The sequence below is a fragment of the Eretmochelys imbricata genome, chromosome 2, assembly GCF_965152235.1.
Source record: "Eretmochelys imbricata isolate rEreImb1 chromosome 2, rEreImb1.hap1, whole genome shotgun sequence".
Taxonomy (NCBI): Eukaryota; Metazoa; Chordata; order Testudines; family Cheloniidae; genus Eretmochelys; species Eretmochelys imbricata.
The window spans coordinates 162,557,743-162,582,781 of record NC_135573.1 but is presented as its reverse complement, the minus strand read 5'-3'; the positions used below and the strand labels follow the sequence as shown (position 1 = coordinate 162,582,781).

The 25,039-nt window shown below is 39.1% G+C and overlaps 1 protein-coding gene across 2 annotated transcripts in view; it reads left to right on the top strand.

Annotated features, from left to right (window-relative positions):
* Positions 1-25,039, top strand: part of FHOD3 (formin homology 2 domain containing 3) — a 614,532-nt gene that overhangs the window by 304,662 nt on the left and 284,831 nt on the right. For both annotated transcript variants that reach the window (XM_077810937.1, XM_077810936.1), the window contains exon 5: positions 20,189-20,294. In XM_077810937.1, coding sequence (XP_077667063.1) covers positions 20,189-20,294 — 106 coding nt within the window. The remainder of the gene's footprint in view (positions 1-20,188; positions 20,295-25,039) is intronic.

Below are 25,039 nucleotides of genomic sequence, written 5' to 3'. Positions count from 1 at the left end.
CAGATAATTATTGTTTTTTTGTAAAGTATTTACATCTAATCTAGTCCCCATTCTGAGTGAAGGGTTGTTCCCTACAAAATACTTTCTATTATTTTGTCTAGTTTTGTTTAAATGTCTTAAGCAATGGCATACATAAGAATTCATACACAACACCAAATTAGGAGGAAGTCTGGTATGCAAAACCTGTAGTAACATCACATTAAAGATTTGTCTAGAATAGGTGTAAGTAGTTGAGGTTAGGTTGGGGCTAGCTAACACATTTTAGCTACCTTTGACCTAAGGTTGACCCTATTTTTAGTGCAGACTCAGGTTAACACTTGTACCTTGATCTAGCTGGTTTAAGCTCACTCCAGCACTGTTCTTGACCAGCTAAATTGAGGTGCAAGATGTTAACATGTTTGTACTAAGGAAAAGGTAACCCCAAGATAACCCTAACATAGTCTCAACTTCTTTTCCTAGTCTAGGCAACCCTTGAGAGTTCACTTATTAGATTATTAAATTTAAAATCCCTGTAAACATTTAGTGTGCTCTTTTTCTAACGGTTTGATCCAACTGCAATTAAGTAAATGGGAATTGTGTCATTGACTTAAATAGGACTTGCATTTGAGCCTAAATTTCCAACTGTGGCACCATCCTCAGCAAACAGAAGAGCACTGGATTTTTGAAAAAATAAAGGAGAGAAGATTATCATTTGTGGGTATCATCCTTGTTTAGCAAATTCATATATATTTAAAATCTCAACACTTTTGCATGTCTTACAGAAGGCACATATATTCTCCATAAATAGGGAAGGACAATTTCTTTTAATTGGCAGAACTGTTGTTTTACCCTAAATTAAACCTGAAGATATACCGGTTATGTTGTGTGTACCCTGTGTATAGGATGACTGACCTTGCTTCTTCTCTTCCTCTGTCTGCTGTCCTCTAAGCAATCACTGCAATATTAATGAGGAAAGATATGAGTCTTATCTATAATTTACCATCCTATAGACTTTTCTCTGTGATATTGGGTGGATATAGGGACAGATGCATGAGTGATGTTTGGTGATTTTAGCAGTTTGAATGTCTGGCAGATCCTTGTGCCTCCTTTCCAGAGACCACTCAGAGAATAATTTAATGGAGGAATGTCTTTTCTTCAAAGTTTTAAATATTTTTTTAAAGTTCAGATAAATGAGCAATAGAACCAAAAGATCTCAGATCAAAGTTTTGGGGCTACATTATTTCCCAGTGCCCCTGATAGGCTGAGTACCAAATGTCAGTCAATCCTCTTTATGGTAGAACTGCAAAACCCTTCCAGGATGTTAAATATTTTGTGAGCTTTTATCAACTTTCTGGGACATAACTTTTACATTAAAATCTTTATTTTTCCCAGTATTTTGGTGATTAATATTGAAATCACCACATTTACCCAAAATATGATGTAGAATTACATATTTACTAACAGTTTAAAATAACCAAAACACCATACTTTGGGGGTGAGGGGAATATGCAAATTAGCAAGAATAGTATTTGGTCTACATTTTTTTCAGCATCCGACACCAACAATTTTTACATTTTTGCTTTGATGATATTTCTGTGATGCAGTTTGAAATTTAGTCCCTGAAACAGGCTTCTGTTCACGTGCTGTCCTGGGGTGGGAAACCAGATATGGGGGATTAATGGCTGTAAATAAAATGTTTCACTTTTCAGCAAATTTTGATGCCCACTTATTCATGCCAAGATGGAAATACATAACCAGCAATAGTTTGGTGTATATTTGAAATGTCTTCAACTTGGCAAGAAATGATCTAGTCTTTTAATACATTAATGTCAGACTGTTCTACTAGCTGGCAACAGAAATACTCTGGAGATGCTTATAAGACTGGAAAAGAAATTTGCTGGCGTTTGCTGTTTGATAACTAGCCAATTGACTCATTGCAATGTTGTGCTAGGACATTGATACTTTAAGGGTAAGTTTTCTGCATAATCCACAGGGAGCTAGGAGTGCAACTCCCATTATAAGTTGTTTACCTGCTCTAAAAATGTACCCATTGACCTGCAGTGGTTGTTGGGAATGTCTTAAATATAAACATATACATAAACATATACATATATAAACAAGACAAAATGCTGTTCTGTGTTGTATTGTTCAGTAGTCTTTTTGCACTGGTAATGCGATGGTGTGTAGGGGAAGTGAAATATGTCACAAGTCAACATTTGTTTAGTATTTTCTTTTCTTTTGAGAGACCATCCTGGCCATTCTTGTCCTTCAACTTCCACGAGATGTGAGTGTAGAACGTTATTAATGGCTCACATAGATTTATTTATAGCAGGTCAAACTACTGACTTTGTTTATCACTTATACTTGGCCTTAGAGATATATAAGGTGTAGCAATAAATTAGATGTTTTCCTTAAGATTCTAAACATTTTATGATACCTGAAGTAGGGAAGATCTCATTATTTGTTAAACTTCTATTCCAACAATTCCTAAAGGGAATGGTCAGGCTAAGGGCCCCATTGTGCTAAGTGCTCTAGGAACTGTATGAACATGCAAGAATAGGTGGTCCCTGCCAGGAAAATCAGTCTAACTAGACAAAACAGACAAAGAATAGGGAAGAAGGATGTAACGTAATAAGCAAGTCGTCAGGTGATGATTGGTGTTTATCATGTTATTGTCCCATTTTTACATATATGTATATTTAATAGGTTGGAGCAAGAGGGAGGGTGGAGGATGTAATTGGACAGGGAGATGAAGCAGGAAGAGTCAGGAAATGTGAGGAGGTAGTTGGGAGGGAAGACAAGCTGGGAGAGGAACATAGAGGGTAGGGGAAGTGAGGCTAGCAGGGGAGGAATTGTGGTGAAAGGTGGGTGATTGAAGCAACAGCGAGACAGCAGAAAGAAAAGGATATCATGAGTCAAAGCTGAAAACAGAGTCTGATTAGATCACCTGTGTCTAGGTACACCTCACTCTCCTACCCCATACACACATCCTATTGATTCCGCCACTCCCCCGTGTTCCCTGACTGAAATATGGGAAGTGTCTACTTCCAGCAGACGGCCCCACCTCTAGGGTCTGCTCTTCTTCACCCCGCCAGATGGCTGGCCAAGAGGGGCCAGAGCCCTGAATGCAGAAAACATCTGTGGATGGGGAATACTTGGATCTGGGGTCTAAGAGAGTTTGGAGGAAAGGAAGCTTCGTCTTCCAAGCCAGTGGATTGATAAAAAGTCACCTTGAAGCTTCTCTGCTGCCCCTACTATTCTCCATTAGGCTATGTCATAGCTGCTGGGCCCTGTATGCTGTCTCTAATGTGTTTAGGTCAGTGGATCTAGAGAGTTGCCTTTCCCACCCGCATCCATTCCCACTGGATCCCCAATTCACTCTTCCACAGTGCTGCTGAGAGAGGGACAGCAAAGTTCCACATCATGATTCCCCCCCCCACACTGCCTGGCCTCTCTGCTTTTGCATAGCAGCAGCATAGTATTGTGCTGTTTTTAAGGACCTACGGGCCTGGGGAATGTGGGACACAGCTTTTGACTCATAGTTATGAGGCATTTTTACTACTCCATCTCTAAAGCAACCATTAGTTGACAGGTAAAACAAGATTAAGCCTGTTTCTAAATTGGCTGCCTTTCAATTATTTATAATGTTTCACTTTATTATAGAATCATTGTAGTCAGAGCTAGGTCATCTTGTCCACTTCCCTACGTGCTTGTTCTTTCCAGTATATTCTTGAGTATTTTGTCCAGATAACATATAAACATAGAAACTGCCATAATGGAGCTGACCAGTGGTCTGTCTAATCCCACATCCTGTTTATAATAATGATCATAATCAGATGCTTCAGAGGAAAATGCAAGAAACACAACAGTGGACAATTATAAACTAAACTGTCTGTAGGCAAAGTTCCTTCTTAGCCATTTCTGTTAGAGATTGGCTTATGTAGTGAAGCAGGAAGGTTTATATTCCTTAAATTTTCTGTCTAACCTGTGTATGTTCCCATTATGCATATAAATATCTCATCCTTCTCGAATCCTTTGTAACATTTGGCCTTAAATGATACTTTATGGCAATGAGCTCCATAGGTTGAGTATTTGTATATAGTTCTGAAATGGTGACCTTTCAAGTTCATTGATTGTCTTTTTGTTCCTGTACTATGGGAAATGGTCAATAGGAGCAACAACTATACCTTCTCTAAGCCACTCATTATTTCATATGTATGTATTCTTTTATTCATCTCTTCTCTATAAGTAAGAGTGCAATGGGGCTTCCACCATTTCTTTTGGGAAACTCTCCCACAGCCTGTATGTAGAATTGCTAAGGAATTACCTTCAATCTCCTAGATGTCATTACACGTAATGACAGGTTTCAGAGTAGCAGCCGTGTTAGTCTGTATTCGCAAAAGAAAAGGAGTACTTGTGGCACCTTAGAGACTAACAAATTTATTTGAGCATAAGCTTTTGTGAGCTACAGCTCACTTCATCGGATGCATTCAGTGGAAAATACAGTGGGGAGATTTATATACATAGAGAACATGAAACAATGGGTGTTACCATACACACTGTAACCAGAGTGATCACTTAAGGTGAGCTATTACCAGCAGGAGAGTGGGGGGGAGGGAGAGAACCTTTTGTAGTGATAATCAAGGTGGGCCATTTCCAGCAGTTGACAAGAACGTCTGAGGAACAGTTCGGGGGGAAATATTTTTACTTTGTGTAATAACCCATCCATTCCCAGTCTCTATTCAAGCTGTCAGGAACAGTATCCCCGATAATGTCACGGCAAACCTGGTGGCTGAACTTTGTGACTTTGTCCTCAGCCATAACTATTTCACATTTGGGGACAATGTATACCTTCAAATCAGCAGCACTGCTATGGGTACGCACATGGCCCCACAGTATGCCACCATTTTTATGGCTGACTTAGAACAACGCTTCCTTAGCTCTCGTCCCCTAATGCCCCTGCTCTACGTGCGCTACACTGATGACATCATCATCATCTGGACCCATGGAAAAGAAGCCCTTGATGAATTCCACCATGATTTCAACAATTTCCATCCCACCATCAACCTCAGCCTGGACCAGTCCACACAAGAGATCCACTTCCTGGACACTATGGTGCTAATTAGTGATGGTCACATAAACACCACCCTATACCGGAAACCTACTGACTGCTATTCCTACCTACATGCCTCCAGCTTTCATCCAGACCACACCACACAATCCATTGTCTAGAGCCAAGCTCTACGATACAACCGCATTTGCTCCAACCCCTCAGACAGAGACAAACATCTACAAGATCTCTATCAAGCGTTCTTACAACTACAGTACCCACCTGCTGAAGTGAAGAAACAGATTAACAAGAGCCAGAAGAGTACCCAGAAGTCACCTACTACAGGACAGGCCCAACAAAGAAAATAACAGAACGCCACTAGCCATCACCTTCAGCCCCCAACTAAAACCTCTCCAACGCATCCTCAAGGATCTACAACCTATTCTGAAGGACGACCCATCACTCTCACAGATCTTGGGAAACAGGCCAGTCCTTGCTTACAGACAGCCCCCCAACCTGAAGCAAATATTCACCAGCAACCACACACCAGAACCACTAACCCAGGAACCTATCCTTGCAACAATGCCCGTTGCCAACTGTGTCCACATATCTATTCAGAGGACACCATCATAAGGCCTAATCATATCAGCCACACTATCAGAGGCTCGTTCACCTGCGCATCTACCAATGTGATATATGCCATCATGTGCCAGCAATGTCCCTCTGCCATGTACATTGGTCAAAGCGGACAGTCTCTACGTAGCCAGGCCAATTCTGTTGAATAGATCGATGACACTATATTGACGTGATATTTAAGATCCCGAAGAAAAGAAAACATTGACGGTTGCATCAGCATTTCAACTCAAAAACCAATGTTAAATGTTTTAATTTTTGAAAATGTTAATTCTGTTGGGGGCTTATGAAAAGGGCTCCCAGAGAGTATTTTAATATCAAAAATATACCAGAATAAAAGAATAAAAGAATAAATGGACACAAATCGGACGTCAAGAATTATAACATTCAAAAACCAGTTGGAGAACACTTCAATCTCTCTGGTCACTCGATTACAGACCTAAAAGTTGCAATTCTTCAACAAAATACTTCAAAAACAGACTCCAATGAGAGACTGCTGAATTGGAATTAATTTGCAAACTGGATGCAATTAACTTAGGCTTGAATAAAGACTGGGAGTGGATGGATCATTACACAAAGTAAAACTATTCTCCTCCCACCACCACTGTTCCTCAGATGTTCTTGTCAACTGCTGGAAATGGCCCACCTTGATTATCACTACAAAAGGTTTTTCCACCCCCGCTCTCCTGCTGGTAATAGCTCACCTTAAGCATTGTTTCATGTTCTCTATGTATATAAATCTCCCCACTGTATTTTCCACTGAATGCATCCGATGAAGTGAGCTGTAGCTCACGAAAGCTTATGCTCAAATAAATTTGTTAGTCTCTAAGGTGCCACAAGTACTCCTTTTCTATTACATGTATTGATATATATTGAGAGACCCGGTACTGGAGCAGTCACAGTTTAGTTCTCAATTATATACATAAGCACGCTATTTCCTTCAATTTCCAGTTTTATCTCTCTGGAAAGATACAATCAACCATCTCCCTCATGAAGGGCTCAGTTTGTCTGCAAAGCTCTTGGGCAATGAGCAAATTGATGACAGTCTCACAAAATAAATAGGGCAGCTCCATGGGACTATGTTAAGGAATGCATGTACAAACACAAGTAGAAAACTACAGTGAAAAACACTACCGGAATGTCCCCAGTATTCTCATCTAGGAGTATTTTGTCACCAATGCCATATAATGTTCAGAATTGAAAAAATATGAACTTAGGTTCTTCAGGACTGTGTGGAAAAACTGTTCATATCTGGTTCTGTGCTCTGTTTTTCGTTTGTGTTTTAAATGGAATTATCCACCTCAATGCAAACCAGAGGTTAAAATAATAATGTAAGACAGGGTTTGAATCCTATAATCAGTGGTTTAGTTAAGAACAACAGGTGGTCTCTATACAGAGTCCTATATTTGGTGCTCCTTACATAATTTATATTCAACCAGCAGGACAGTATGAGGCATCTCATTGAACTTTAAAACTTTCTTGATTTCCATCTTTCTTCAAGGTGCATTTGTTATAGCTGATACGGCCCAGGAAGCAACCTAAAATATACTGAAGCAAACAGTGATGATTGAATTACAGGAGTATATAGTAGTAGGCCCTTCTGGATTTGTGATTTAATATTTTAATTACACTAATAATTTTATAGTCCAGAAAACAGAACTGTAATTTAAAGTATGGGAAAGTGACTATAAAATATATTGTGACAGTCCATATTTATACTCCCTCAAACACTTCCTGATCACATTGGCACAGTGTGCGTGCCAAAATGGGATTTTTTTCTAAACTAAGCTATCATTGGAAGCTCAACTTCATATATAAAAAACCCCACAACTTGTTGCTTATACAATTAAAAAAACTGGACTTTGGGATTTAGCTGGAATTTCGGTCTGCGATATGTGACACAGAACTGAACACAGCATGTTCTTTTGTTTCGACACTATGGTAGGAAAGTTGACAGGGATAATTTTGTCAGTAACTTCATTGGATTTAACACACAAAGTACTTTGGGAGCAGATATAGGTAATTACAAATAATCATGCCTGTGCAGACATTTCTGTGATATATGGGCCAGATTCCTAGCTGTGCAACTGAGAGGAGGGACAAAAAGGAATTGGTTGCTGGTTCTGCAGAGACTCTGACATAGATTAAAAAAAAACCATAGGCTATCATTACCTATGCTAGCTGCCTCTGGACCACATAGGGGCTATACACCAACTATGGATAGCTAAAGTGCAGTGCGATCTGTCCACACCCTAACATGCCTACTACACTGGGGTCTTCAAGGAAATAGACCTGTAGGAGCCAGCTATGATGGCTCTGCAAGCACTGGGGCTGCCAAAGCCAGAGGAATCCTCGGAAAGGGAGACCTGGCTGCTTCTGCTCCCTTTGTGCCACCAGAAATGCAAAATCGGGGCAGAGCAGGCCAAAGAGTCTTGCCCTATATTATCTTTTTTAAAAGACTGGATCCTTCCATTCTTCCTCATTTGCATGCCAGTAGAGGAGTCTTCGCAGTTGTTTTGGAATATGGTTTCTCATTTTATTCCAGTATGGTATTCTCACGCTGAAGAATAAAAAAAGGATAGAGGGCAAATACATTCCTTGTGTTCTTTTCTTCACTGAGATAGTTTATCCTAACAAAGCCTTAATTTACATTATACCACTTGCTGTGCTTTTTCTTCCCCTTCCCTCTCCACTCATCTCTAGCTCCCTTCAAGCTAGTTTATATCACCAAATGAGAAAATCCTAATCCTCCTAAACCCAGCTCAACTTTCTGATCCTAGGTTGAGTTTGCAGGGCAGGCAGTTAGAAAAAACACATCCTTTTACTTCTAAGCTGATAATATTTGATTTGAAAGTAACTGAGGAATAATAAACCTGAGACCACACAATACTATTTTATGGAATAACTTTTCAGAGTAGATTCACACTTTAAGGACCCATTTGTTGTTAGTATTATCATTATTTATTATTTTCTACTGCAGCAGTGCCTAGTGGCCCCTGCTTCAGACTGTGCAATTCACACTTCAATGAACAGCTTCACTACCGCAGCAGAGTGTGAGGGGCAGTTGCAAAAGTACCATTAATTAATAAGCACAAGCGAGAACAATGATTCCTTCAGTCCTCCCGCTTTAGAAGTAGAAATTGCCATAGAGTTCTGCGTAAAATTCTGAGTTAGCAACACCACTAATTGTAGGGCTCTGCATTAACTGATTCTCACTAAAAGTTGTTGAACTGTTGTCGGTTCAATGTCAGTGAGTCTGCCCTTAGTCCCTGAATTGTTTCAGGTAGGATTTAACTTTCTCACATTGTAAAACATTGCATGACAAATTTGCGAGACAATGTGATATCTTGCAATGTAGCAATGGGAATTAGTGTGACATTAAGACACAAGAATGCATATTCAGACATAAAGATTTTATTCTGTATGACAGAAACCATAGTTAAGGTTACAATTTAGTCACAGGTATTTTTAGTAAAAGTCATGGACACGTCATGGGCAATCAACAAAAATTCATGGCCTGTGATCTGTCCATGACTTATACTATAAATACCCCTGACTAAATCTTGGAGGCGGTCACTGCTGGGGGGCGTCCTGGGCGGGGATACTGCTGGTGGGGGAGGAGCCGAGGCCAGCGGCTCCAGCTGCTGGGGGCCACTGAGCACCAGCTGTTCTGGCCGCCCAGGGGCCACCGAACACAGCTGTTCTGGCCACCCCTGAGACCACTGCTCAGGTAGTTCCTGGGGCCAGCTGCCCCAGGTTGCCCAAGCAGCAACTGATGCGGCTGGCCTGGGGCTGCTCCAGCAGCGGCTGGCTGAGGGGCGCCTGAGTGGCTGGTGGCAGAGTCGCTCCAGCAGCGGCTGGAGTGGCTGTCCCTGGGGCCACCTAAGAAGCTGGCACCAGAGCCAGCTGCTTGGGCAGCCCTGGGGTAAGCCACATGCAGAAGTCACGGAGGTCACAGATAGTCATGGAATCCGTGACTTCCGCAGTCTCTGTGACAAACACGGAACCCTAACCACAGTAAACTCAGGTTTAATTCCTAGCCCTTGTCTGCTCCTAACTAGAACCATGTGGAGGCTTTGCGGAGGGGGGGGGGGAGGGGGGGAAGAGTGACACGTCTCTTTCAATGGAGGACACATCTGGCCAGGTCAGGTTTGTGCCACACAGAGGACTCCTGTCTTGTAAACAGTTTTCAAAAGTGATTTTTTTCCATCTGTTCTTGGCAAGGAAGTTCCATGGTTTTCTTTCAGATGTGGTCATCACCACAGCTACCCATGCCTTTATCAGTTCCAGAATGCAATGTGTTCTATGTTTGCAATTAGAAAGTTGGCTGGTACAGACTGCGCCTGCCTGCTTATTCAGTGATACCTCACGAGAGGAGGACAAGCTGACAGCACCCAGGTTCCTGGTTTAAACAAGCTAGTATCAGAGTGGCTGTGACATGCAGCTTTGTAAAGTGGCGGGGGCAAGATGTATGGAGTAGGAATAAATATGGGAATCCTCAGGTTTCCTAGAGGGATATGGAAATGTCTTAGAAAAAAGGCATAAAAATGAGTTGCTCTTTTAGTGAAAATCCCTAGGCGCATATATATACGTATCAGACATGTAAAACACAAATATGTGGCCATCCGAATGTGATTAGCAAGTAACTAATCCAAAATCCCCAAATGCTTAGAATACAGCTGTTTGCAGTGGTGTTAGAACTGATTTTTTTTTTTTAAAGTTTATTGCATTCTGTTTTTCTGGGAGATAATTTTCTGAAAAATCTTTTCCTGTTAGGAGAATATGTTCCTATGACAGAAATAAAATAACAAATAACACTGAGGGGAAGAACTTTTAAAACACGTGGTCCATGGAAATAGCAGGCTTTGGAAAGGTTTAAGTATAACAGTTTGTTTCTAAATATTTATATATTACATTTCCCAGCCTCTCACTTAACAAGCAAACTTTAAATAGTTTAAATATATTCAGGGTTCTGTTTGATGGCTTATTGGAATAAAGTAGTGTAAAATTGAAAAGCAATATAATTATAACAACATAATTGTTCCTGGTTTTGCTGCTGATTTGCTTGCTTTTGTTAGGGTTTTATCTGTTCCAAACTTATCAATGGGTGTTTAAAATATATTTAGCTGACAGGGCCACCAGTATCTTTTTGTAAAGTTCTTAAGTAGCTGGTCTTTGTGTTACTTCACAATCTTTATGGTTGTAGGAGCTTAGAAGGAAGCTTATGGAGATTTGGCTGTATTTTGCTTCTTTTCTCATCAGTGCTTTAATGCCTGCTGATTAAGGGGTCATAAATCTTAGCAATATTACTGGAGAGTTCCATTTCCCTACCAAATAACAAACCTTCTTCTGCCCCTGTTAGTTGTTATCATACACATGCCACAACTACTTGTCTTTCATTGGTGCTGCTCGAATAATCTATAGAATGAATTATCTTTTTCAGGAAATGGTGAACCACTTGCCATTGCTAGAATAGCCTTTACTCTTGAGGTCACCTAACTTGGCAAGACAGTGAGTTAATGGGTTTGAAAAGATTACCCTAGTACAGAGACGATGTAAATATTTTCCTTTCAGTTTAGGATATGTGGATTTGGATTCCTTTCATCTTTCTTTGCACATTCCAGATGTTTGCTTCTTTCCCTACATCATATATACATGATGGAATAGACAATGTACAGAGTGCAAATTTTTGTCTACAGTATGATGTGTTTATACTCTGCTTCATTACACCTTCTTTTCTCCTTTTATTGGTGAAAGGAGGAGTACCTTAAGAGCCTTTTAAAATTCAGTTTTGGTGTGTTTATTCAGTGGTTTTCAAAGTAGTCTGGTTAAAGTTTCCACATCCCCTTCATTTCCTCTGCAGTCCTAATGCAATATATCTCAGTTCAGTCAAGGATGAATCTACAGGGTAACAGTTTACTACCTCAGCCCTTTTGATAACATTAAATAAATCGGCTTTCTTGATTTCATTTAAAAAAGAAAAAGCAATGATAACTAACTATAATACATACTGCATATCACATTGAGAATTAAAAGGATATTGTCAGGTTTTTTGTTTGTGAATAATATTCTGGTAGAAGTACAGACATAAAATAACTATGCATCCATTCCAATAAAGATTTGGAGGGAGATTTCTAAGGACTTGTACACATTACCACTGATATTGGTATAACTTATGTCACTCCTGGGTGCAAATAAGCCACCTCCCTACGCGACACAAGTTGCACCAACCTAAGTGCCGATGTGGACAGCTCTCCCACTGACATAGGTGATTTTATTAAGCTGATAGGAGAGCTCTCTTCCCTCAGCATAGAATGTCTTTACCAGACGTGCTACAGTGTCACAGCTGCATTGGTGCAGCTGTGCCATTGTAGCACTTCTAGTGTCTACTTGCCCTAAAAAGGTGTAAAGGGCAATTAGGTACCCATCTCCTAATGAAAGTCGTTGTAGATGGGCACCTAAATTCTATATTTTGCCTTTGACAATCTTTTATTTTTTTTTTTGCGCCTGAAGAGCCTGAGCTAAAGCTCCCTGACATCAAAAGAAAGACTCCTATTGGCTTTGGATCAGACTTTTTTGGTATCTTTTGGATCTTAGAGGTCTTCCAAAATTGACATGTTAGGTCTTTTAATGTTAAAGATATTCTAGAAACACTGGAACACAGTTATTCTACTTTTCAATATTTCCAGTTGGGCTATTTTGTCCTTAAACAATCCAGAATGGATCATTTTGTCTGTCAACCCAAGGACACTGAAAACTGTTCAGGAAAGGCTCAATCTCTTATCAAGATTTCTAGAAAGGTGCCCATAAAATATTTCTAAAAGAAAAGCAACGTATGCTGAAAAAAATAGTTACCAGCCAATTTTACTGACTTCAATTGTAATTCCTACTGACAATACATATTTGGTTGCTGAGTTCCTTGGATATCAGTGGTCTCTAAATTAGTGCTTAGATTCTAATGATATTTTTATTAAGTTGAATAAAAGCAATAAACATTTGTTAAAAAGAATGCTGGAAAAATTATTTTGAAGAAGTCTCTTTTTTACGCCTTTGGTAAACCTACTCTTACATGGATAATTTTGGGTAACTTTTCAAAATCCTAGATAATTTCTTTTTTTCTGGTATTTTTTTCCTCTGGGGCTTAGTCCCCATATTCTTACAGTATGTTGAAATACCACAAAGATTTGTTTAACCACTGATTTTGGCAACTAAAATAATTTCCTTGCTAGAACCTGTGAATGAGATTCACCCTCTAGTGAATCAGAATGGATTGAGCAGATTTATCTCATCTTAAGCATGGATAAACTTACATAAAGCTTAATAGATGAGTTCTAGGGCTTATTACTACTTTTTTCAGTCTCTTTATAACTTTATGGAAAACCATTTTCAGAATGCTGGAAGACCAAGAGACTACTCAAATCATTTCCTTTGAGTATAAATGACATGGCTGTGTGTGTACGTATATGAGTTGAATTATTCTGTGCTTTTTTATTAGAGAAACCAGGAGAGAGGAAATTAGTTATGTACATTCTCTTTTCTTTGTCACAACAGTACAGAGTCTTTCAAACAATCTAGTAGGCCTGTTTGAAAGGACGGCTGGCCTTCTGGTTAAGAAATTTATTTCACTTATTTAAACAAAAACCTCCTGTACTACATCATGCATTGCACTAGCCTCCTCTGGTCAACAATGTAGTCGTACTGATTTCACCCTAGTCTTTTCCTCCCTCCTTTCTTGTAACTCCCCTATGGGACCGTGGTGCCTGGCTGGGCCACACTGAGAATGCCACACTCAGGGCAGACTGCAAGGAATAGGACAGACAGTTCCCAAAACTAGTGGTTTATTCTATAATTAAATTCACCAAACCAGTAACGAGAGCTTCTGTAATACCACACTGGTTATCAAGAAGCCAAACACAGTCCACTTCAGGCATTCCAGCCTTTGGCTCTTATCTAGACAGCCAAGTCTAGTACAGTGTAAGGTCATTAAAACCCTGTTCACCATAAATCAAGTTTTTCCAGTCCCAAAGGATCACACATTATTCCCCAGGTCAATGAATATTTCAGATCTTACCCAAATACACGGTTACAACTAATCCTTAGTAACTAAATCTAAGATTTATTAATTAAGAGGAAAAAGAAAGAAGAGAGTTATAAATGGTTACAAGGTCAGTATACATACAAATTACTTTTAATTTTCATAGATCAGAATCATAGAAGCAATGTATATCTGCTGGCTTGTAAAAGTCTCTCTGGAATCAGTTCAGTGGGTTATAATCCAATAGGCAATTCGGGTGTAGAGTCTGTTAGAGGTTTTTCCTTGAGATTTCCAGGATAATCCAGGCGACTACGTGGAGACTTCCATTGAATGTCATATACTTTCCCTGTTAAAGTTTAAGCAGAGCTGAGATGGCAGGATCAGGCCTGAGGCTTCTCTTTTATAGCTCTTCTAGCAGGCTTCTCATAGAAATTGTCACAGCAGGGCCTTCCCTCGAAGCAAAATAGGCAATGCAGATTGCCAGTGGACTGTTGCTTTGAAACTAATCTTCTGTTTCCTATACATACACAGGTAAACTAGTTACACTCATTCACATGAGGTAATTAACCAGTCCTTCATTATAAGTTAAGATAGTTAAGCTGAAGACAATGTAGATAATATTATTAGTTTCCTGCAGTATCTTACATCTTTGATCTCAAGATTAATTGGGACACAGTCACATACATAATTAAGGCAATTAAGACATGAAATGGAATTAGCATCTATCAGTTCATTTGGTTACATTGTTAAACTTCTAACAAGATATTGGTAATCAGATAAATACACTTAGCGTCTACCCTTGACTTCTATTACTAGAAATGAATGAGTTGATGATTGCTAGTCTAGTACCTCTCTTTGAAATTCACATACATGTGAATTGTCTTGATGCAAATGCCTCTTGTTAAGTTGTTATGGGTCATACAAAGGTTGGCTGGTCTGCCAATGTCACACCCTATTTATGTCTTACTTATTGTTTATTTGTGATGTGGTATTGCCTAGGAGCCCAAACCTAGACCAGGACTCCATTGTACTAGGTGCTCTACAAACACAGAACATAAAATTGTTTGTAAGCTACTTGGGGGCAGGGATCATGTCTTTTGGATGTATTGGGAGGCAACTAGCAGACTTTTGGTTGCTGAGACAACTAGTATTATAAAATTTGTGTGTGACTTTGCAAAATAAATTGTAGTGCAAATGATATGTGTCCACATGATGGTGTTCCAGCTTCACTTTGTCTCATTGGATCATTTTCATCACTAATGTAACTCTGTTGGCTTCACTGGAGTTAGACCTAGGAGGAATTTGGCACATTGGTTCCAAGTTTTATACTTCTGTTGCATTAGTACAGAAGATCATTCACTGACTTGAGACCACAGAGTGCGATGGGCATTATGAAGTGAATTGAGGGCAAAATGGCAGCTTTAGATCGACATTTTTATTTTATGTTGCCTGAATCCTTTTCTCCTTACTCAAGCAAGTAAGTTTAATGGGACTGTTCATGTGAAATCAATGGGACAAGATGTGACTACAGTGAGCAAAATGTAGCCCTTTTCAATTTAGTTTAGATCCTTACCATCTGTATAGTTGTTCTGTAATTGTTCTGTACAGACTGGCACATTTGGCTGTTTGTGAGATTGGTATTACACAAAAAATAATACACACAGACCAGAATTTTTAAACTTTGGTGCCTACAGTTAATGCTACTACATGAGCACTTCTGATATTTGAGCCACTTTTACTTAGCCGACTAGATATGTATTTAGGTCTAGAATGCATTTTGTCTTGTATCATTTTTTCAGTCAACTGAAAAATGTATGGATTATGACAGGGTATTTTTACGGTGTAATGGCTGCTGCAAAATGTTAGTTTTGGAACTTCACCTTAAAATGCAAATTTTGACAACAGGTTTTACACAAATTAGCATGAGATAGATTGACTTAGAATTGAAGAGCTCAATCCTCTTAGTTGTGCCAACTTGTAATAGATTCCAAGGGCATTTCACTAGCCAAGGATTGCCAGAGCTCAGCATGCTTTGGCCACAGGCCTCCCAGCATACCTGGACATCCCCTCTATGTCAGGGGCCTTGCGGTAGGTGATATAGGGCCTGCTATATTGACTCTGTGTCAGCCAAGGATTCCCCCACACCAGAAAATCCTCAGTTGCCCAGGTAGGGCAGCTTTAATTCCCTTTTGTGCTTTTGGAGAGACACAAAGTGTGTTTACCATGGGCCGTGATCTGGCCCAAAGTGTCAGAGCCAGATCCTCAGCTGGTGAAAATTGTCTTAATTCCATTGACTCCAGTGGAGCTGATGACAAGCCTGTACGTGTGCATCTCAGCCAAAATCTAGCCTGTTTTATTCAACAAGGGGAGTCACACTATAATAAATATATGCAATATTACCAAACAGACTTCTCTGTGTACTCTGTGGTCCCGCTTTTTGTCTGATCCCTTTCTATATTATTGATACAATCATTACCATGGAGCTGAACACAAAGGTAGAATCACATTATAAAACTTTGAACATCAAGAAAATAGTTTAAAAAAAATAGAGCAAGTTTATGTCCCCTTCATCGTATCTGCTATTTGCACTACAATTTAATAGTTTAAATTGAGGACTCCATATGATGGTTTCTAGGGATTGTGAATCTTAAAACAATATATTTACCAGTGTTTCATTAATGTTTAAGAAAAAATATAAATCTATAGAAAAGTGGAGTTCTAAACCAAAGTCTAATGCATATATCCTAATCTGTTTTATTTATTTACCATGGGTTTATGGAGGGAACTAAAGGATGAGCTTGACTTGAGTTGGCTTCTCCTTTTTATGCTTTTCAATAGGATAAATAATTCTTAGCTGGGGGTAAAATATTTTGGTTGACATCTTTCACCTCTTCCTGCATTACTCAATAATCAAATCCTTCCCCACCATTTTCAGCTGACTCAAGATTTGCCGTTGCATAAATTTCCCTCAGAATGCTTTATGGCTTGAAAATATACATGTTCCAAGAAATTATTAAAATTATTTAACTCTAGCAAATGTATAAAATTCAGAGTCTAATAAGTGTATTGTCAACATAAAAGACAAACACTTTATTCTTTAGGTGACTTTGCAGTTTTCTAACTCAGTGAGTGCCATCAATTCTATGACAAATAAGAAATAATCTCCAACAAATCTATGTACACTGGACCCTCACTAGAACTATATAGCGCGAATTCGCATATAATGCGGTCACGGCCATGGCTCCCAAATTTAATTACTTTAACTGGAATTCATTTTAACGCAGTCCCCGCTATAACATGGTCTCTGTGTTAACGCGGTACCACGCATGGATCCCAAATCCCGCGTTCTAGCGAGGGTCCTGTGTATTTATTATAATTGTGGAGTCTGGACCTATTCCCTTTAGCGCTACAGTATTTGAAAGATGGCAGTTACCATTTGTGAGAGGTCCAGTCACAGGGATCCCCTTGGGACTGTCACCTGATGTGCTGAAATTATCTCTGAGCCCATTTTCCCTGCCAACCTGGACTTCCAGAACCCTATCTTGTTGAGCCAGACAAACTAGCCTGCTGCAACACAGAACCAGGCCATGCCCCCAAAGCTGCAGACTTTAAGTGAAAACAGCTCTCCAGGTTACCTGACTCCAGCACCCAGAAACCCAGCTTCCAGTGGGATCCAAATCTCGAAAAAATCTGTTTTACTCTGTCTAAAGCTTATACAGGGTAAACTCATAAATTGTGTGCCCTCTATAACACTGACGAGATTTGCACAGCTGTTTGTTCCCCTAGGTATTAATCACTTACTCTGGGTTCACTAATAAACCAAGGTGATTTTATTAAGTATAAAAAGTAGGATTTAAGTGGTTTCAAGTAATAACAGACAGAACAAAGTATGTCACCAAGCAAAATAAAGCAAAAACATGCAAGTCTAAGCCTAATACATTAAGAAACTGATTACAGGTAATATCTCAGTCTCAGAAATGTTCCAATAAGCTTCTTTCACAGACTAGACTCCTTCCTGGTCTGAGCCCAATCCTTTCCCCTGGTACAGTCCTTGTTAGTTCCAGTAGATATTTTAGGTGGTTAGCATGGGTTTTCTCATGACTGGCTGCCCCCTTTATTCTGTTCCATCCCCTTTTATAGCTTTAGCACAAGGTGGGAATCTTTTATCTCTCTGGGTCCCCACCCCTCCTTCTAAATGGAAAAGTACCAGATTTAAGATGGATTTCATTATCAGGTGACATGGTCATTCTTCATTACCCACGGGCTGGCCCACAAGTACACAGGAAGGCTTTCAGGTAAATAAACCATTTACAGCCAATTGTCCTAGTCAGTGGGAGCATCAGGATTCTAAACCACCATTAATGGCCCACACTTTGTGTAATTACAATAGGACCTCAGAGTTATACTTCATATTTCTAGCTTCAGATACAAGAATGATACATGCATACAAATAGGATGAACACACTCAGTAGATTTTAAGCTTTGTAATGATACCCTACAAGAGACCTTTTGCATAAAGCATATTCCAGTTACATTATATTCACATTCATAAGCATATTTTCATAAAGCATATGGAGTGCAACATCACTCCATTGACATCAATTTCTTTGTGAAAACATGTACAGGTTTATGTAAAACCAAATCATTAGGTGTATTGGTAATCCACAGGCAACATTAGTATTTGTATTCACAAAGCAGCTAGATCCAGTAATATTTTAAATTTATTAATGCTTATCTGGTTAATTGATTTAGTCACCCCATCAATGGCTGCTTAATTAACTGTCCAGCAGCTGTGTGTAAGTTTAAGCATGTTTTTAAATGGCTTCCTTTTCTTTTATGTAAATGTTTCTCTCTATTCTGTTGGCATGCGTGTGCTAAATACCTGTACTGCCCTCTTCTCTTCAGCAGCTGAAGTACTGTAATCACCAGACTGTGCTGCATAAGAGACTGGTGGTCCAAGAAATGACTTGCATAAATCACCACAAGCAAATTTAACTAATGGCAAATTGTTAACCAAAGTCCAGGACTGGTATTTTATTAACCAGAATGACACAGATGTAGTTAATTATTATTAAACAAACCGGTGATGCTGAAGTTACTAGTTTTCCCTAGTCATCTTATCACTATATATTAAAGGTGAATATGAAACTAATAATATCAAGTGTGCAAAATTATGTCATTTGAAATTATACTTGCCCGGCAAAGTGAATTCTGATGATTTCCGTGAGAAAAGATTCTTCCTTGCATTGTAGAAGGACTTTTTAAGTGCCAGGGACTTAAATATTAAGGTCATGTAGTCCTACTCTGAGGTAACTGTAAATGTTGACTTTTTAATGGCAGCCACTGTATTTGACACTGATTTTTGCATTATGTAAAATTTTACAATTTGGAATAGATTTTATTCAGTTCCTACTATTTAAGAGAAAAACTTTCTGTGCTATTAGTCTTAGAAATGGATATAAACTTTAAGGGGGAAAAATCTAACCCTCGTGCATACGGTTCTTCTGGATGCTGTTGCTTCCTCATTTCTCTACATTATATTCCTATGTAAAAAATTCAACCAACCAACTGAAAACTTTGGGTCAAATCCTGCAATCCTGACTCAGTTTGTACTGTAGAAAAATTTCATAAAAGAGATGTACTTGTCTAGTAAATTCCAAAGGATGGTTATTAAAAATACCCCTATAGTAAACATAAAATCATTTTTCATGAAATTTTATGAGACTTTTCCATAAGAACGTAGGGGGAATTAACTACCCTTGGTCATTAAATTTACCATTGTATTTTCTCACTTAAAGTTTAATTAATATCACAAATACTATGATAAAAGTAAATATTACAGTGTAGTAAATATCCATATTTTAAATACTTAGGTTGAAATAATGCCAAGAGACTGAAGTGGCCTATACTTGCTGATATTGCCACAGCTTCTTAGGGTTTGTCTACACTGCAGTTGAACACCCTTGGATGGTCGTGTCCAGGGGCTTGCGTGGCTCGCTTGGGCTTGTGGGGCTTGGGCTATCAGGCTGTAAAATTGCAATCCAAGAGGGGGGAGGGTCCTAGAGTTTGGGCTCCAGACCGAGCCCCGATGTCTACGCTTTAATTTTACAACCCTGCAGCCCAAGTCAGCTGACATGGGTCAGCTGTGGGTGTTTAATTGCAGTGTAGACATATCATGAAAAGGCCTCATCTACACCTAAAAATAGATTGACCAAGCTACGTTGCTCTGGGCTGTGAAAAAATTCATACCCTGAATGCCATAGTGTGGTCAACCTGACATCCGGTATAAACGTGGCTTGGTTGATGGAAGAATTCTTGGTCCAGTTCTGACTTATAGAAAAAGAGTATGCTCATATCATTTCATTTGAATAGAAAGTAAAAACCACAACCCATATATTTTAGTTCATATTATTGTGACAAAAAATGTTTCCTTGTCTTTGAGATTTGTAACATAGTATCTCTGTTTTCTCTCCCTTTGTCTTTTTTGGCAGGATGACAAGGATTTGGTTCATGAGTTTGTTGTGGCTGAAGGCCTGACTTGCTTGATAAAAGTGGGAGCTGAGGCAGACCAGAACTATCAGAACTACATCTTAAGAGGTACAGTAAGTGAACGCAGAAGCTGTGTTTCCTGCAGTGAATCTCACTGACAAATCTGCTCCAACCTACTACATCAAGGATTCAAACATGTTTGAATAATTTGAAGTGGTTAGCTGTTCATAATTAGTTGGGTCTCCCAGTGAGTGAGTTTTTATATGTTGTGGAAGAGAGTTACTTTTAGAGCAGTGGAATAGATTCCATGCAAATACATCATCAGTCCAACATGACAGTCTCCTAAGCAAACTAGAGAAATATGGTCTAGATGAATTTACTATAAAGAGAGTGTACAACTGGCAGAAAGACCATACTCAAATAGTAGTTATCAATGGTTTCCTGTCAAACTGGGAGGGCGTATCTAGTGGGAATCTCATAGGGGTCTGTTGTGGATCTGGTACTATTCAATAATTTCATTAATGACTTGGATAATGGAGCAGAGAGAATGCTTATATAATTTGCAGATGACACCAATTTTAACAAGGTGAAATTCAATAAAGACAAGTGCAAAGTGCTTTCCACAGGAAGGAAAAATCAAATGTACAACAACAAAATGGGGAATAACTGGGTGGGCAGTAGTACTGCTGAAAAAGATCTGGGGGTAACAGTGGATTGCAAGTTGAATATGAGTCAACAATGTGATACAGTCGTGAAAATGACTACTATCGTTCTGGGTGTATTAACAGTATGGGAGGTAATCATCCCAGGCTGGTCAGCACTGCTAAGGCCTCAGCTGGAGTCCAGCGTCCAGTTCTGGGTGCCACACTTTAGAAAAGATGTGCACAAATTGAAGAGAGTCCAGAGGAGAGCAACAAAAATGATAAAAGGTTTAGAAACCCTGACCTGTCAGGAAAGGTTAAAAAAACTGGGCACGATTAGTCTTGAGAAAAGAAGATTGAGGGTGGACCTGTTAACAATCTTGAAATATGTAAAGAGATGTAAAGGATGGTGATGAGTTTTTCTCCATGCCCCCGAAGGTAGAACAAGACATAATGGGCTTAATCTGCAGCAAGGGAGATTCAGGTTCAATATTAGGAAAAAGCTCTGGACTAGGCTTCCAAGAGAGGTTGTGGAATCACCATCACTGGCGTTTTTTTAAAACAGTTTGGACAAACACCTGTCAGGAATGGTCTAGGCTTACTTGGTTCTTCCTCGGCAGAGGGCTCTGGACTTGATGACTTCTCAAGGTCCCTTCTCTCCCTACATTTCTATGACTCTATGATCAGGTCGTGTTAAAGGTGAAATGGACATATCACTGACTGGGAGAACTGGAAAATTTAAACATGACTAGGCGCATTCTCTTCTCTCCTCCCTTTGTCAATCCCTATGACTATGTTACTAAGCCCTATTAAAAGACTTCTGCAACTGCAGACACAATTTTATAGGATGTTTTTGAAAATTTGGCCTATTGAGTTTGAAAGGCTTCTTAGCTCTGTATGTGGGGGAGAGAACCATATCATTCACAGCAACAGTTTAAAAATCGCCCTATCTCAGAAGCAGCAGTGGTTTTCATTTAACAAGAAAGCCCAGGTTGCAAGCAGTGGCAGTTACTCCAGCTTGTCTTTGCTCCTCTTTAGCCACCAAACAAGGGTTCCAGCCAATTGCAGCTTCTCCTTGCCTCCTTCTCAGGGGCTGGGGTAGGTGGGAGAGTGTTCATATGAGAGGACCTGTACAACCCTGATGGTTTCACCACCAGCAGCCCCTCTTGGTAAACAGGGAGACTCAAGAAGAATGCATGTTAGCCAGATGCTCCATTTAAATACTTCCATGGTGCTGTTTATAAGAGTCTTTACAGTTATCAGCCTGGTTCATTTACCTTTCATAAAACCCTCAACAGAAAAACAAACCACACACTGAGGAGCCAAATACAAATTAAATACATAAATAGACAGAAAGCTGGCTTAAGAGCTAGGTATTCTAGATCTACGTTATTTAAAATAGTACATTTGAGTTGAAAGTATCCTTTTAAATAAGAGACTCAAAGACAGGACCAGTACAGACAACAGTGTGTTAAAAACAAACTGCCTGTTTCTGCAACAGTAATGGTATAATAACTATACATGTTATTGTGAAGGCTCTGAGATAATACACAGCGAAGCAAGGCAAGCTCACAGAAAAATAATACATGAACACTAAATAAGATCCTGTCTTTACAGCTCTGAGGAAAAGTTATGCAGAAGCAATTAGCCAGAACTACACTAAGGAAAAAATAGAAAAGAAAATAAGAAAACAAATACAGTGGGGAAAAAAAATCTGATCCTCAGGTGGTGTTCATTGGTGGAGCACCATCCACTGGCATGGAGCTTCACTAATAAACACTAGCTGACAATCTGGCCCTCTATCTCTAGAGATTTTACGGAGAGTAAACGTTTCGGATATAGGAAATATCCAAGAAAATTTGCCAAATAAATTAGTGAGAAACATGGATTTCCCTCTAGGATTACAGTGAGTCTTCCTTACTTGAGCATAGTAATTGCATACAATAATGCTAAGGTTTCAGAGTAATAATCTATTAATATTAGGCAAGTCAGCTTTCTAATGCTTGCATTTTGCATTGTCTGTATGATGTGGCCTCATCTTTGCGAGTTCACAGCATGCTATCTGTACCTCCACCTTCTTGGAATGTCATTTGAAATCACAGGTTGAATGAGTGGCAGTAACACATCCATGCACATCATCTGCTTTTCAAAAATAACTAAATAATAATGTATTTATGTATTCCCAGAAGGACATCCGAATGCCATCAGATTTAGGAGGGTTAAAATGGTCAAATTCTATACTTTCATGTGGGAAAACTGTATGTGTTATAGGCCTGATTCAAAGCAAAATGAAGTAAATGAAAGTTTTTCCATTGATTTAGGTGGGCTTTGTTTGGATCAGACCCGTAATATTGATGTTCACAGCATGTGCATATGAAGCTTGCTTTTCAGTGGTTGAACCGAGAAAACTGGTATCCAACCCTGTTGCCTTATTATCAACAGGTGACCATCTAGACAGGTTAAAAAAACTAACTAAATAAAATACCACTGTATGCAAGTGTGGATGAAAATCTTGGTTATTAAGTATTTATAGGGCTATGAGCCATATAAGGCACATCTGAAAGTAGAGTTTATTTTTGGAGATTTTAATGTTTTGCTGATGGATCAAACTGCAGTGTCTGTCTGTCTGTCTGTCTGTCTCTCTCTCTCTCTCTCTCTCTCTCTCTCTCTCTCTGTATATATCCCTACCTCTATAAATATAGTAAAGAAAAAAAACAGACATGTTTTAGCATTTTCCTATATCTGTGTTTTCTTTAGAAATTGAATTTAAGTCCTGACTGACTTTCAGGCTGCTTGAAGTCCATTATTATGTCAAGACTTTGTCAGCTGTTTTCAGTTCCAGGAACCAGTATGTGCTTTCTGTATGTGCAGTGAGATAAAGATAGGCTTGCAAGTACAGTGTATCCAACCCTATCCAAAAATATGAGGAGGCTGTTGAGAAGAAACATTAAGTATACGTCATGTGAGAATAATATTTTTTCTGATTTATTATTTTTGGATGACTGTAGGAAATGGTTTAAGGGTTTTCATGATAACCATGAATGTAATATAAATCTAATATGATGTTTTAAAATGTACAACTGTAGAGTTCTGGTTGAATATAGGGATTTAAAATGCATCAGAATAGGAATTCGAGAAGCTGAGACAGTGCCATGGGCTTTGAACAACATGTTAAGTGATGGCAATACAACAATATAATGCGGTAGCATGTGTCACTGAATGCTTCCAACATGCAAGCACGATGTACCAGCCTCCTAATACCCTTTGCAGTGGGATTTACCCTCCTTCTGGGGAGTGGTCAGCCTAAACTGCAAAAAGGATATGATTTGGCCCAAGTTTCTTATCCCAACTCAATTCCACTGTAGCCTTAACTGAAGGCACTATTCTTCTTCTTTTATTGTAGTGTTGCTATTAACTCCAACCCTAATCAGGACATTTCCTGACTTTCTAGTGCATAAGCATCCAACATTAACTTAGTTATTTTTGGTGGAAGAGTTTAAGAGGTGTTTAGTCAGAGAGATTTCTATGGAATTGGATGCCAGCATCCATGTCAGGACTTAATTTTCCAGAAGCCAGTGGAAGTCCAACAATCACGTTAACATCATTAGGTTGTTTAATGCCAGTCTTTGCTTTCTGGAACTAATTTCATGGTGACAAACTTTGGTTTTTGGGTTTTTTTTTAAGATTTATTTATTGTTTCACTCCAAAGCTTCCTGTTTGTGAGTTTGCTTTTCTGGGTAGTTTAGAATAATCTACTGAGTTTCAAAGCAGAAGGTGCTGCCAGAAGAATGAGTAGTCAAAAGAGTTTCACTTTCTATATTTAGTAAATGAGTAGCAGATAAAAGTGTGTCTATTGCGTAGAATACAGATGAACCAAGGACAGTTTTTGTAAAACTGTTACGTTGCGAAAGGGTGGGACACTTTTATCTATTGGTTGGTGCCCAACAAAGGAGCATTGTATATGAATACCTTTGCAAATGGGTTTTCTTTTGTTATCCTCCTCCAAAGATCCATGCTATGGAACACTAAACACTGCTTTGTCTCCAGAACATCCTGAAACAATAGTAGCTAGTGCCTTTTCTCTTTGTTTACTTTTCATCTGATGGTTATTTAGCTGCAGTGGTTATTCATTCTCAGTTAATAACCACTGGGCCTAAAGTTACTCAAATAACGTTCCTTTATACTAACTGGAAACAGACGTGTTCAGAAACA